The 15,822-nt window shown below is 42.1% G+C and overlaps 2 protein-coding genes across 3 annotated transcripts; both read left to right on the top strand.

Annotated features, from left to right (window-relative positions):
* The first annotated feature begins 312 nt into the window (after nucleotides 1–312).
* Nucleotides 313–3,769, top strand: sgcb (sarcoglycan, beta (dystrophin-associated glycoprotein)). Its single transcript, XM_026304566.1, has 6 exons — nucleotides 313–347; nucleotides 945–1,154; nucleotides 1,246–1,431; nucleotides 1,521–1,712; nucleotides 2,233–2,364; nucleotides 2,510–3,769. The coding sequence occupies exons 1-6, from the start codon at nucleotides 333–335 to the stop codon at nucleotides 2,708–2,710; spliced, it is 936 nt and encodes a 311-aa protein (XP_026160351.1). The 5' UTR covers nucleotides 313–332; the 3' UTR covers nucleotides 2,711–3,769.
* Nucleotides 3,770–4,047: 278 nt separating this feature from the next.
* lrrc66 (leucine rich repeat containing 66) lies at nucleotides 4,048–15,762 on the top strand. Of its 2 annotated transcripts, XM_026305214.1 has the most exons (6): nucleotides 4,048–4,150; nucleotides 4,356–4,802; nucleotides 6,106–6,275; nucleotides 6,463–6,796; nucleotides 6,885–12,562; nucleotides 13,184–15,762. In XM_026305214.1, the coding sequence occupies exons 2-6, from the start codon at nucleotides 4,367–4,369 to the stop codon at nucleotides 15,341–15,343; spliced, it is 8,778 nt and encodes a 2,925-aa protein (XP_026160999.1). In that variant the 5' UTR covers nucleotides 4,048–4,150; nucleotides 4,356–4,366; the 3' UTR covers nucleotides 15,344–15,762. The 2 variants fall into 2 exon arrangements, with proteins under 2 accessions (XP_026160999.1, XP_026160998.1); XM_026305213.1 differs by having other exon boundaries at nucleotides 6,885–15,762.
* The last annotated feature ends 60 nt before the right edge of the window (nucleotides 15,763–15,822 follow it).

Here is a 15,822-nt window from a genome sequence, read left to right as displayed (position 1 = left end):
TTACCTGTGTTTAATGTTATGCCTGGTCTGTCAGTTTACCTATGGAAAATATGAATGGACATGCTGCTGATTCTATTATAGGAGCCCTCTATCATTGGCTGTTTGATCCTGGAATATACCAACTCTTATTGTCTTCTTCGTCTTTTTTTTTTTTAACATGCTCAATACAAAAACATGTTCTGTTTATCCTGGTTCGTTTAATATAACTCTGTTTTATTCATATTCAATTATCAACCTGGTCGGTAACTCACAACGCAACCGATTTATTTCACCTTCGACTGCTAAAAATGGTATGACCCCGTCATTCTGCAGGCAGGAGAGGGAGGGTCAACATGGCGTCTGAGCAGGTCCGTTATCTTCTATATGTTTTTGTTGTTATTATTATTAATTTCTTATGTTTTCTGCTCCGTTTGTTAGGACAACAACTGTACTCATGTTACCATTTAACCCGCTATAATAAATATAAATGCTATGGGCTTAGTTTTCCGCCCTACGGTGCCTGTAACAATTACTGGCCTGCTGTTCGCTATAATAAGCAACGTTAGTTATATATGGAAATAAAAAATGTTAGCACCGCTGCTGTTTGTCAGTGAAGTCATTACCATAATATAACGAGCACAGACGCAGTAAGATAAGACGCAGTCGACTTTATTTCCATTTTGCTGCTAAAACGAGTGCGGTTTATTTTTAGTCATGGCCACAGACGGGCAGTCGCAGGGCATTTAACTGGGATGCATTCCTGCGCAGAGCACAAGAGACCCCGGCACTGAAGCTGAAGTTTGGTGTGGCTATGAGAAATGATGCTGGGAGAAATAAATGTATTTAAACTGTAAACCTCTGTGTAAACTGTAGTGATTCATTATAGGCCCGAAGCTCCAGTTCAGTTCCAATCTGTCCAAGTGGAGATTTTAGTGTTGTGCCTTAGAAATTGTTTTCTCTTTCAGGAGAGCTCCAATGGGCCAGTGAAGAAGTCTATGCGAGAGAAGGCTATAGAAAGACGCAATATCAACAAAGAGCACAACAGCAATTTCAAAGCAGGCTATGTGCCCATAGAAGAGGAGCGTCTTCATAAGACGGGGCTGAGGGGACGCAAGGGAAACATGGCTGTTTGCATCATCGTCCTCCTCTTCCTCCTCGCCTTAATTAACCTTATTGTGAGTAGGCCACTGAAAACCCGCTATGTGTTGTCGCATGGACTGTCAATCATGGTCTTTTAAATTCTGCAACAACTCAACTCTCTCTCAGATCACACTGGTGATATGGACAGTGATCCGTATCGGCCCGAGTGGGTGCGACAGTATGGAGTTCCATGAGAGCGGCCTGTTGCGCTTCAAACAGAAGGCAGACATGGGGGTCGTTCACCCGCTGCACAAGAGCACAGTAGGAGGCCGAAAGGACCAGGACCTGGTCCTTGTTGGCAACAATAACCCGGTGAGAAATACATCATGCATCCAGTGAACACTGGGCGTTTTAATAGCATAGAAAATGACACACTGTGTTTACTCTTATGTGTGTTCCAGGTTGTGTTTCAGCAAGGTAATACTAAGCTGAGTGTTGAGAAGGACAAGACCTCGGTCGTCAGTGATGTTGGCATATCCTTCACAGACCCCCGTACACAGACTACGTTCTTCAGCACAGACTTTGAAAACCATGAGTTCCATTTGCCCAAAGGAGTCAAAGTCCTCAGTGTCAAAAAGGCATCCACAGAAAGGGTGTGTGTGTGTGTGTTGTTTGTCTGATAGCTGTGGCAAAAAAGTTATTAGGTCAGTAATGCAGAACCAGTGAACAAGTACAATCAATACATAATTCACATAATAAATAAAGTGATATTGCATTTTTAGGAGCTTCTGAACTAATGAATATTCACAGATAACCTAGCTCTTCTCGACCAATGGAAAATATATGAAGTTGAGATTCAGATTCAGTTTTCAACAGAGCAGTGACTGAACATAATCCTTTTGCTTCTGGAGGAGCTTTATGACAAGTATCCCAATGCGCTTGACTGACCCAGCCAAAGATAGCAGCTCATAAATTTATGAATAATAAATAATGTTAAGCGATGTTAAGTTTGCAGGTTCATAAGTTCTAAATCAGCCAGCAATAATCTGAGCAACAACAGCTGATTAAAAAAATCCTATAAGTGCTAAAAGCTAATAAATGGGAAAATAACTCTCAAAACACATACCCTTTGCATACTGTTTGACAAATGTCATCTTTGGTCTCTGATTTTAGATCACCAGTAGTGCTGCATCTGACCTGAACATCAAAGGAGACAGCAAGGCCATCATTCGTGGTAATGAAGGAGTCAACATCATGGGTCGGACTGTTGAGTTTAAAATGGGTGGAGGCATTGAGCTGAGAGCTGTAAGTATGAAATGTGACTTTATGTGTGACTTTTAGTGTCACGATTGGATGGTTAACAATAAGCCGTCTTTTGCAGTAACTGTAGTGTAATACTTAATGTGAATGAGAGCCAAATGATGGGTGTTATGTGTTTTTGTCATTGCAGGAGAACAGCATTGTCCTCAATGGATCAGTGATGTTCAATGCCAGTCGTATCCCTAACTCTGCAGGAGAACTGTATTTTGATGAAGGCCTGGAGAGGTACAAGCTCTGCATGTGTGCAGATGGGACTTTGTTCCGTGTGCAGGTGAAATATCCCAACATGGGCTGTCAGACATCAGACAACCCTTGTAAAAAAGCTCACTAGAACTGGAATCTGCCAAATCTTTCTACTCTGTCACCACTAAAGTCGAATTTGCATTTATAGGACATTCTATAGGAAATTCACCAGAACTCGCACATAATGATACCTCTGAAGTTCATCAGACAAATACTGTATTTCTTATTTTATTTGCCAAACTGGAATGGTGTTATAGATCATTACCACTTGGCCAAAGATATTAACATATCTGTAAAAGCTGAAGTATTTTTGCTCTACGGATTTGACAACATTACATACAGATCATACACACATTTATCATGCATATTTAACGTTGTACTGTGGTTTTACACTGCCCCTTGGTAGCAGTTAGAAGCTACAGTACTTATTTTTTGTCTTGGCGTACAGTATTACCAATATACAAACCTGGCAAACGGATTGTATAAGATTTTAATTGACGTTCATTGTTCCTGGCAGCTCTGTTTGATATTGTTGTTAGTTTCACTTACAAGTGTAAGACACTACAAGGTTATATTGAGTTATGTAAAACTAAATATAATATGTATTACTAACTGTAATACAAAATATACCTTTTAAGCCATCTGTCCAACAGAGTAGGAATCTTTTTGCATATCTTGGACTGTTTATCATGCATGTGCCAATGGATTTACAAGGGAGGATATATGTGTAATATTCTAATTTTGTTGCTTTTTTTAACAGTAAAGTCAGACAATACTGCAAAACTGTTTGCACTAAAATAAACTACAGATCAATGCAAATCTCTTTAAATTTTGATGTTCACGAATGTCTGGAGAGTTTAAATTATCCTTAACTTGGTTTGAAGCCTATATTATGTGGCTTGAATGTTGTGCAATATACTACAAAAGATTTTCCCTTGGATTCTTGTCTTATAACAGTACTGATGTTGAACATTTGTCGATAATATCAGGAGGTTGGTTTCTTAGTATGTTACAGATCTGATGTTTGTTGTGAAAAATTGAAGTGTTTTTGATCCACAAAATGGAGAACAGGAAAGAATGGCAACCAGCCATATTTGAAAAACATATTTAATTGCAGTGTTTGCTTCAATAAAGAAACATATTGGTATGTGAAATGTCTTATCATTGGTTTCAGGCTATGGCTGGAGTGTTTACATGGTCATTTAAAACCATAAAAGTGTACTGTGCCTCATCATGCTGTTTCATTGTCTAATAATGTGAAGCCAGGGCATGGTTCTCTCCACCATAAATTTTTAAGGATCAGTGTTATCTATTACATTTAAAGAGCACAACTGAAGTAAGACATTAACTAGACATGTAAATGATTGAGTGAATCATAGAACGCCATCTCTGAAGAGGTGCGTGTTAAGCGAGATGCAGCAGAATACACTTCAGACTTTGATCAGAAACTGCTGGAGACAGTCAGCGTTAATAAGCTGAATGCACTGGTCACAAGCTTCTGTCAGCTTTGTGAAGAGTGGATAAACAGGTGAGTTGAAGGGTTTTATTGTGTTTTTTTCTATGTGTGACTAAAAAAATCTTAAATTTAGTTGATGAATTTATTTGTGATTAAATTGTTGGTCTTATTGTCTTTAAGCATCAGATGTAATGATTTTACTAAGTGCACAAAATAATTGTATGTTTTTGATATAACACATTCTAAGATTATGGTCATGAGCTATCTGTACTTTCAGGACAAGTTGTGATGGCGGTGGCACGGGGGCCGTCATTGGCTGCTGTGCTGCTCCTTGTCTCCTTGGGTCTCCATTGCTCCTCTCCTGCATCTGCCTGCCCCGAGTCCTGCACCTGTCAGAGAGCTACTGTGTTGAATTGTTCCTCCTCCAACCTCTTCTTGGTGCCCCAACCCATTCAAGACTCTGTCACTGAGCTGGACTTGTCTAATAACCTCCTTAACTCTGTAACACTCCACCTGCCACACCATAACCTCAGGGGCGTATGGCTGGGAAGCAACACTATAACACACTTGTCTCTCTGCATCGGAAGAAACCTGGGAAGACCATCTGTCAGAGATGGACGTCTACATCGCTCGAGACCTTGGAGCAGACGGGGGTGTGTCTCTTGGGCCCCCACCCTGCAAATGCTATCTGTTGAGAGAAATCAGCTACAGCAACTCCCAGAGGGTGAGTCACTGTAATATACTTATACACCCAAATATAAATCACTGTCAGCACAATAGCTCTTCCCTCCAGTGGGCACAAAATAAAAAATGTGTTAGCAAAACCTGTACATTGTCAGGTACCATTATTTCAGGAGACAAATCATGACATATAATTTCATACTTTCCATTTCATATATATATATATATATATATATATATATATATATACACACACATATATATATATATTGTGTGTGTGTGTGTATACAGTAATTATACAGTAATTTCATCTATAATAAGTCATCATAGTTTATAAACAAAAAAAGCAGTTTACCTTTATGTAGCAGTACTTTCATGTGGATTCGTTCTTATCTCATGTATCCTCTGTTACATAAATGTCCCTTGTAAAAAAAGATTTATTGTGTGTGGGTGAAAGGTTTACTTGCACAACATACATGATACACACCTTTAATTGACTTCTGTCATTGAGAAAGTAATTGAGAAATGTCTGTGAGTCACACCTAAAAGATGGGCCCACCCCGCAGGCACATTGTTTACCAAATTCTGCATAAAAAGGTTAATGTGGTTTGAGTTATCTGATATCCTTTATCTTTAGTACTTTGTTCTTGGAAAAGATTAAATATAATGACGCTGCAGACCTGTCAGCCATTCACCGTTTTTATTGGCATTCCACTGGCTCAGATAAAGGTGTAAACATGCAACGTAACTTCTAAGTTTTCCACTACATCGTGTCACTTCATGTCTTTCAAAGGAATACACTTAGTTTGGTTCTTTTTAAAGGCATGTGTGGAAAGGCCATTTACTTAGCAAGGGGTGTGTTGACAGTCATAGACTTCTTTCCTGTTTGGTATTCAGCTCACAAAACCTTCAGTGGCTCTCTAATGAAGCACAGACCCATAGTGTCTTCAGCCCAGCAGTCTCACTGAGTTTGTCTCAGACTAGAGAAAAGTAGGAGACAGGCAGAATTAGCACTACAGAAAGTCTTAGCTCATAATTAGTCATATCACAAGAGTGTGTGCAGCTTAAATAAATGCAAAGAATTTAGATTCATAATCCCTTTAGTTTACATTATTTCATCTTAGCACTGAAACCCCTGCAATACTGCAATCAAATCAACTTCACAGCTAAAAATACATGTTTTTTCATGTTAGAATTCAGAATGAAGAATGCACAGGACTGAGAGGACAGGAGACAAAACAAACCTACTATTATCACTGAAATCCTCTAACATTCCTTTCTTCAGGAGCCACCCCATTGTGATTGTTGTTGAGTTCTAATTACAGTTCTTGTTTTCTGTCATCCAGGGCTGGAAGGTAGTGAGTCCCTGGAGGTTTTGCAGCTCTCCTTCAACAGGATCTCAAGTCTACGACCACAAGACCTTAGTCACCTTCGACAACTGAAAGAGTTAGATCTACGGCATAACCTAATCACAAGTCTTCATCCACAGATGTTCCAGGATTTAGCCCAGCTCAGAGTAAGACTGATGTTTGGAACTCATGTGCCTTGAGAGGATTTTTATCGTGATTTGGCGCTAAGCAAATAAATTGAATTTAATTACGTAGTCATTATTTTCAGGTTTTTTCCCTCATAATTCTTTGGAAAAAATGCAAATTACATATTTCAACATCTGCTGTATGTGTATCTTGTGTTCCCCTGTGAAGGTACTTGATCTGAGCTTCAACAAGTTGACCAGCATCCATCCTCTGATGTACCACTCTCTGCATAACATTGGGACAGATGTAAGGCTGGGGGGGAACAGGTGGCAGTGTGACTGCAGTATACGCAGTCTAAGAAGGCGGATGGCCTATGACAGCAGCAGAGGCTTGCAGACCTGGAGCGTCCTGTGCGCTTCCCCTTCTATCCTCTCAGGCAAAGACCTGCTACAGCTGGAGGAGGATGATTTAAACTGTTTCAGTACGGAAAACAAGCCAGAGCTCCACCGAGATGTGACAGTCTATAGTGGCTCTGACATATTGCTGTCTTGCTCTACACAAGGTAAGAGTATAAATATAACTTAATCTATATGTAAGAATGTAGATCAGTCCAACTGCATGTCAGTGTTGACTTTTTTTTTTTTTTGTAGACTCCACGTGGTGGATGCCTAGCGGTCAAGGGTCCATGAGCCAATCTCATGCTGGTCTGCTCATCAGTGACGTTAAAGAGCGAGACACAGGTCTATATGTGTGTGTGTCTGAAGAACGTGAAGTTGTGTCCGTTTTTAATCTTCAAATCAGTAAAATAGGAGGTGCAAGAAGAAACCCCAGGAGTTTACCCAGAACCCACCGACAAATAATCCCACAAGACTTTCCAAATAGAATTAGTCAAGAAAGGAATCAGCCAGCTGCACAATCTGATTTGACTCTGGCAGTGTGTCTGTCCGTTTTTATCACATTTATGATAGCCTTCATCCTTGGAGTCCTAGCAAGACCTTGTATTGATGTTCTCTGGAGAAGGGTCACTAAAAAGAAAAGCTCCTCCGCAACCGACTCAGCCTCCTCTATTGAAAAAAGACAATATGACAATCAAGCATACTGCAGTGGGGAGGAGTTAGGGGAAGTAGTAACTCACAGAGAAAGGAGAGTCACATTTAGCACTATAGAAGACATTAATGTACAATATTATGATACCATAGTTAGGGATGATCAGGAAAACACCAATAATGATGCAGTTTTTGAAAGCGAAGCAGATGAGGCTAAGGATAAGCATACGGCTGGAAATTCAAGAAGTGACAACGCCTTACAACAGAGCGCTCCAGAGGTTAACCTGAAAGATGGCAGAGAGAATTCAGATGGCGCAGATGCAGACTGCACACATAACATGAAGTTTGAACCCATCCTAGACCCCGCTGAGTTGGAGGAGAGAGGAAGCTTGTCTTCATGTTCAGATTCTTCATTGTCTGACAGAGTACTACACAAGGAGAAAATGACCAAAGGAGAACGCACAATACCCAGGTCTTCTCAGTTGTCAGAGGACTCTGTTCAGCAGAATGCTGAGGTAGTACCACAGTTTTTCCTAGAGGACAGAAGTGAAATTCCTGGATTTTCCTCTGAGCCATTTGCAGATTGGTCACCACATACAAATAAGATAAACCCAGCAGACACTGATCTTTGGCAGGAGAATGAAGAGAAATTTGAATTTAGTGATTCTGTAAGGTCCAGCAGTTTGTCTGGTTCTTTTAATGATTCAAAACAAATTGTGGCACGCACTTTGGGTGAAAAGAAGCAGGGTGATATATCTAGCTCTAGCTCATATGTCAGTGAGGATGAGCCTACACAATACACTGTGAACTCAGACCAGGAGGAGGAGGAGAGATATAGAGGAGATATAGAAAAGAACCACGAAATATCGGAAGTCATGAAACAAAAAGCCATTTTTAAACAGCAGGTCCATGGGTCTTCAATGGAATTCAACCAGAGTGATTATAAACATGACACACAAACGTCTTTAGTAACACAAAAGCATTCATTTTCCTCTCATTCCAGTGATAGTGATGGGGAGCCAATGCACTCCAAAGTCAAACAAAAAACAGACAAAGGACAGGGGAAGGAAGAGCTAAAATATGAATATGACAAACTAAGCAGCAGAATAGTTACAGCAGAGGGGGGCACAAGGGACAAAGTTAATCTAGGTTTTGAGCAAAGTACTCCCATCAAGAGACATTTGCACATCAAAACTCTGTCACCAGCTTCTGATTCATCTTCTGGTAGTGACAGTGAGAAGAAACACCATGCCAAGAAGATGCCAGAGAAGATGGACATTGCAGGACTTCCATTTCAACAATCTTTAACAGTAAGTCCTAATTCTGAAACATGGTTTCCTGCCCTAGATCTTGAGCATATTCCTCACCTTGAAAGGCGTTTGGACATTAAAGTACTGTCCACACTTCCAGATTCATCTTCTAGCAATGACAGTGAGAATGAAATAACAGAACATATAAAGAAGTCAGAACAATGGGCAACATACATACCAAGGCATCTAGATATCAAACCGCCATCATCAGACTCCTCTAATTCATCTTCAAGTTGTGACAGTGAGGATGAAACCTCAAACTGTGTAAAGAAACAAGAGCAAGGAGAGATAAACATGGCAAGGCTTCCAATTAAATCATCTCAAACCATAAGTCCAGACCCAGAAGCACCATGGCCTGCCCTAAATCTTGAGCATGTTCCTCAAATCAAGAGGCGTCTAGATATCAAAGCACCATCACCACCTCCTGATTCATCTTCTAGTAGTGACAGTGAGGATGAAACAACAGGCCACACAGAGGAGCAAAGGCCAGGGAAGGTAGACAGTTCAGGGCATTTGTACCAAGAATCTCCAGCAGCAAGTCATGATTCAGGCACAACCTGGCCTCTCCTTGATCTTGAGCATATTCCCGGCATCAAGAGACGTCTAGATATCAAAGCACCATCACTACCTCCTGATTCATCTTCAAGTAGTGACAGTGAGGATGAAACCACAAACTGTGTAAAGAAACAAGAGCAAGGAGAGATAAACATGGTGAGGCTTCCAATTAAATCATCTGAAACCATAAGTCCAGACCCAGAAGCACCATGGCCTGTCCTAAATCTTGAGCATGTTCCTCACATCAAGAGACGTCTAGATATCAAAGCACCATCACCAGACAGTGATTCATCTCCTAGCAGTGCTAGTGAGGATGAAACAGCTGACCATACACAGAAGCCGAGACCTACTACCGTGGATGTTACCAAGGTTACGTTGCAAAAATCTCAAGCAGTAATTCATGATCCACAGGCAAGGTGGCCTTCACTAGATCTTGAACATATTTCTCACATCAAGAGACGTCTAGATATCAAAGCACCATCACCACCTCCTGATTCATCTTCAAGTAGTGACAGTGAGGATGAAACCACAAACTGTGTAAAGAAACAAGAGCAAGGAGAGATAAACATGGCGAGGCTTCCAATTAAATCATCTCAAACCATAAGTCCAGACCCAGAAGCACCATGGCCTGCCCTAAATCTTGAGCATGTTCCTCACATCAAGAGACGTCTAGATATCAAAGCACCATCACCACCTCCTGATTCATCTTCTAGTAGTGACAGTGAGGATGAAACAACAGGCCACACAGAGGAGCAAAGGCCAGGAAAGGTAGACAGTTCAGGGCATCTGTACCAAGAATCTCCAGCAGCAAGTCATGATTCAGGCACAACGTGGCCTCTCCTTGATCTTGAGCATATTCCCGGCATCAAGAGACGTCTAGATATCAAAGCACCATCACCACCTCCTGATTCATCTTCAAGTAGTGACAGTGAGGATGAAACCACAAACTGTGTAAAGAAACAAGAGCAAGGAGAGATAAACATGGTGAGGCTTCCAATTAAATCATCTCAAACCATAAGTCCAGACCCAGAAGCACAATGGCCTGCCCTAAATCTTGAGCATGTTCCTCACATCAAGAGACGTCTAGATATCAAAGCACCATCACCACCTCCTGATTCATCTTCTAGTAGTGACAGTGAGGATGAAACAACAGGCCACACAGAGGAGCAAAGGCCAGGAAAGGTAGACAGTTCAGGGCATCTGTACCAAGAATCTCCAGCAGCAAGTCATGATTCAGGCACAACGTGGCCTCTCCTTGATCTTGAGCATATTCCCGGCATCAAGAGACGTCTAGATATCAAAGCACCATCACCACCTCCTGATTCATCTTCAAGTAGTGACAGTGAGGATGAAACCACAAACTGTGTAAAGAAACAAGAGCAAGGAGAGATAAACATGGCGAGGCTTCCAATTAAATCATCTCAAACCATAAGTCCAGACCCAGAAGCACCATGGCCTGCCCTAAATCTTGAGCATGTTCCTCACATCAAGAGACGTCTAGATATCAAAGCACCATCACCACCTCCTGATTCATCTTCTAGTAGTGACAGTGAGGATGAAACAACAGGCCACACAGAGGAGCAAAGGCCAGGAAAGGTAGACAGTTCAGGGCATCTGTACCAAGAATCTCCAGCAGCAAGTCATGATTCAGGCACAACGTGGCCTCTCCTTGATCTTGAGCATATTCCCGGCATCAAGAGACGTCTAGATATCAAAGCACCATCACCACCTCCTGATTCATCTTCAAGTAGTGACAGTGAGGATGAAACCACAAACTGTGTAAAGAAACAAGAGCAAGGAGAGATAAACATGGCGAGGCTTCCAATTAAATCATCTCAAACCATAAGTCCAGACCCAGAAGCACCATGGCCTGCCCTAAATCTTGAGCATGTTCCTCACATCAAGAGACGTCTAGATATCAAAGCACCATCACCAGACAGTGATTCATCTCCTAGCAGTGCTAGTGAGGATGAAACAGCTGACCATACACAGAAGCCGAGACCTACTACCGTGGATGTTACCAAGGTTACGTTGCAAAAATCTCAAGCAGTAATTCATGATCCACAGGCAAGGTGGCCTTCACTAGATCTTGAACATATTTCTCACATCAAGAGACGTCTAGATATCAAAGCACCATCACCACCTCCTGATTCATCTTCAAGTAGTGACAGTGAGGATGAAACCACAAACTGTGTAAAGAAACAAGAGCAAGGAGAGATAAACATGGCGAGGCTTCCAATTAAATCATCTCAAACCATAAGTCCAGACCCAGAAGCACCATGGCCTGCCCTAAATCTTGAGCATGTTCCTCACATCAAGAGACGTCTAGATATCAAAGCACCATCACCACCTCCTGATTCATCTTCTAGTAGTGACAGTGAGGATGAAACAACAGGCCACACAGAGGAGCAAAGGCCAGGAAAGGTAGACAGTTCAGGGCATCTGTACCAAGAATCTCCAGCAGCAAGTCATGATTCAGGCACAACGTGGCCTCTCCTTGATCTTGAGCATATTCCCGGCATCAAGAGACGTCTAGATATCAAAGCACCATCACCACCTCCTGATTCATCTTCAAGTAGTGACAGTGAGGATGAAACCACAAACTGTGTAAAGAAACAAGAGCAAGGAGAGATAAACATGGCGAGGCTTCCAATTAAATCATCTCAAACCATAAGTCCAGACCCAGAAGCACCATGGCCTGCCCTAAATCTTGAGCATGTTCCTCACATCAAGAGACGTCTAGATATCAAAGCACCATCACCACCTCCTGATTCATCTTCTAGTAGTGACAGTGAGGATGAAACAACAGGCCACACAGAGGAGCAAAGGCCAGGAAAGGTAGACAGTTCAGGGCATCTGTACCAAGAATCTCCAGCAGCAAGTCATGATTCAGGCACAACGTGGCCTCTCCTTGATCTTGAGCATATTCCCGGCATCAAGAGACGTCTAGATATCAAAGCACCATCACCACCTCCTGATTCATCTTCAAGTAGTGACAGTGAGGATGAAACCACAAACTGTGTAAAGAAACAAGAGCAAGGAGAGATAAACATGGTGAGGCTTCCAATTAAATCATCTCAAACCATAAGTCCAGACCCAGAAGCACAATGGCCTGCCCTAAATCTTGAGCATGTTCCTCACATCAAGAGACGTCTAGATATCAAAGCACCATCACCAGACAGTGATTCATCTCCTAGCAGTGCTAGTGAGGATGAAACAGCTGACCATACACAGAAGCCGAGACCTACTACCGTGGATGTTACCAAGGTTACGTTGCAAAAATCTCAAGCAGTAATTCATGATCCACAGGCAAGGTGGCCTTCACTAGATCTTGAACGTATTTCTCACATCAAGAGGCGTCTGGATATCAAAGCACCATCACCACCTCCTGATTCATCTTCTAGTAGTGACAGTGAGGATGAAACCGCAAACTGTGTAAAGAAACAAGAGCAAGGAGAGATAAACATGGCAAGGCTTCCAATTAAATCATCTCAAACCATAAGTCCAGACCCAGAAGCACCATGGCCTGCCCTAAATCTTGAGCATGTTCCTCACATCAAGAGACGTCTAGATATCAAAGCACCATCACCACCTCCTGATTCATCTTCTAGTAGTGATAGTGAGGATGAAACAACAGGCCACACAGAGGAGCAAAGGCCAGGGAAGGTAGACAGTTCAGGGCATCTGTACCAAGAATCTCCAGCAGCAAGTCATGATTCAGGCACAACCTGGCCTCTCCTTGATCTTGAGCATATTCCCAGCATCAAGAGACGTCTAGATATCAAAGCACCATCACCAGACAGTGATTCATCTCCTAGCAGTGCTAGTGAGGATGAAACAGCTGACCATACACAGAAGCCGAGACCTACTACCGTGGATGTTACCAAGGTTACGTTGCAAAAATCTCAAGCAGTAATTCATGATCCACAGGCAAGGTGGCCTTCACTAGATCTTGAACGTATTTCTCACATCAAGAGGCGTCTGGATATCAAAGCACCATCACCACCTCCTGATTCATCTTCTAGTAGTGACAGTGAGGATGAAACCACAAACTGTGTAAAGAAACAGGAGCAAGGAGAAACCCAGTGGCCTGCTGTAGATCTTGATAAATTTACTTGCATCAAAAGGCGTTTGGATGTCAAAGCCCCATCACCTCCTCCTGATTTGTTATTTAGTGGTGGGAGTAGGGACCATACAGTGGAAGGAAAGAAAAAAGAAGTATACGAAATTGATTCAGGATTGCCCAAAATTAATCTCAGCAATGTCCCTCTTGTCAAAAGACATCTCGATATTAAGGTATGCTCACCTTCAACTGGATTTTCTAGCAGTGATGAGAGTGACAGTGGAACTACAGACCTACCTTTAAAAGTGGAGGGAATGGGGATTACAAATTATCAACCAGGGACAAAACTGTCTGACTTCAGTGGTGTCCTCAGTGTCCCCATGGTCAGGAGGCTCTTAAATATCAAAGCACCAGATCAAAGAGCAGACTCCTGCTCTTCCAACAGTGACAAGGAAAACAGACCTTCAAGTTCCACAGTCAAAGAGGGACAAAAAGGTGAACAACAGACAAAGTTGCATAAGCTGAGTCTGGGTATCCCCCAAAACAACAGCCGACTGGATATCAAAGCAACATTATCAGAACCTCACAGTCCAAAGACAAACAGCCAGATCCAATTAGAAAAGTATACAGTCATTACAGATGACCTTAGGGACAAACTAATAAATGATGAGATCATCAACACACCAGAGATAAACCAAGAGCTTCTGTCACGGTGGGCCACTATGAATCTTGGTGTCTCGCGCTTCAGAAAACGTCTTAAAATCACATCCCATACACATGAAGTACCCAGTCTGCCTTCTTCACCTCCGCCTGACTCGCCCTCCCCTCCCAGCAGTATAGAACATGCAGGTAAAGAATGGAATGTATCATCTCAGCTGCCTGTTGTCACCGACAAGGAAGTATCCCAGAAGCGTACCTCACAGAGTGAAACTGAGGAGGTGAAGAAGAAGGACTCAATGTGGCCTCAGCCGAGTCTTACCAATATCCCCTATGTCAAGAGGGCTTTGGATATCCGAGCACCTGTACAAAGAGAATCATCCTCCAGCAGCAACAGTGAGGATAAGACCATAGAGCACATTGTTCCTGACCTAAGTCTTGGTATCCCACGTATTAAGAGGCGCCTAAATATCAAGGCACCATCACCAGAGCCAAGTGATTCCGCATCTTGCAGTGAGAGCGAAAATGATGTCACAAGATACACTGTAAAACAATCCATCAATAAATCAGTTACATCAGGAATGACAGACGAGTCTCAAATCTCTTACAAACGTCTCATTATGAAAACTTCACTGCCATCAAGTAACTCTTTCTCTCCCAGTGGTCATAGTCAAACTGCAGATCATGCTGAAATGGTAACTGAAAGTCAGTCCCATACTGCAGGACGCCAAAATGCATATTTTTCCCCAGTAAAAATTCCAAATATGAGTTTTGATATAGTAAAGAAAAGCCTTAAGCAGTCCAGATACACAACAGATGACAACCTGCCACCTGAGATAAGGTGGACTGGTGTAGGCCGTCATCTGCCAGACCTTTCCATCTCCGGTCTGGGAAGACAACAGGGTGAAGGCTTATCATCTCCACAGCAGGCTTCACCCGCACAGCCAGAACTTCCTCACTCTGACTCCTCCAACTTCTCCAGTAGTAGAAGTCATGATAGAATAAAACAATTCAGAGAGAAGGCAGATGGAACAGTATCTCTTAGTGCTAAGAGTCTTTCAGTTGCATCCAGCAGAGCTCTTGATGAGTCTCTCAACTCAACTGGCAGCACAAATGAAATTTTTAAGGCCGTATCTGAGCAGACGAGAGAAAGGAAAGGCCTCAGTGCCCTAAGAGCCATGTCATCAGAGAGACAAAAGTGGGACAAAGATGTTGATCATTTAGATAAGAAGATATCTCCTCTATTTGATGACCATGGCCCACAAGATGACCGCACTTTTAACAATCATATGTCTGAGGATATCACACCCCTGGGCAAGCGGCCACTCACTTCAGTAGCTAAGAGAAGAGCTGGAGATTTGTTGTACGGAATTCCCCACTACAGGAGGCATGACTTTGGAGATATTGAACCACCACAAGAGGCTCCACCTCCAATTCCAGAAACACCACCACCAGATGAACCGGTTGGTTTTATATGAGGGTTTATAGAAGGGTGGCTGTGGCTCAGGAGGTAGAGCAGGTCGACTATGAACCCAGAGGGTTGGTGGTTTGATCCTTGGCTTCCCTGGCCCATAGGTCTAAGTGTCCTTGGGCAACACACTGAACCCCAAGTTGCCGCTAGTAGTGTAAAAAGTGCTCTGAGTACACTTGAGTGTAGAAAAGCATTATACAGAGCAATGGTCTTGAACTGTTCTTTATATTAAGCTTGAAATTAAATGTAAATATTAATAATTTACCATGTGAATCTGTTGTATAACAGTATAGTGCATAATGTTTACCTCTAAGGTTAGCATTTCTTCTATAAATCACTTTTAAAAAAATCATGTATTACAAACATGTATCATTATCAATGTTGCAAAGACAGCATTTTAATCTATTGCTTAATAAGAAATTAATAAAATCGTATGTGTGCACAATATTTCGCAGAGATCTATTTGTAGAAATCAGTACATCTAAA

Source organism: Mastacembelus armatus, chromosome 4 (assembly GCF_900324485.2).
Source record: "Mastacembelus armatus chromosome 4, fMasArm1.2, whole genome shotgun sequence".
NCBI lineage: Eukaryota > Metazoa > Chordata > Actinopteri > Synbranchiformes > Mastacembelidae > Mastacembelus > Mastacembelus armatus.
The sequence above is the reverse complement of the archived record's forward strand: the minus strand, read 5'-3'. Positions and strand labels throughout refer to the sequence as shown.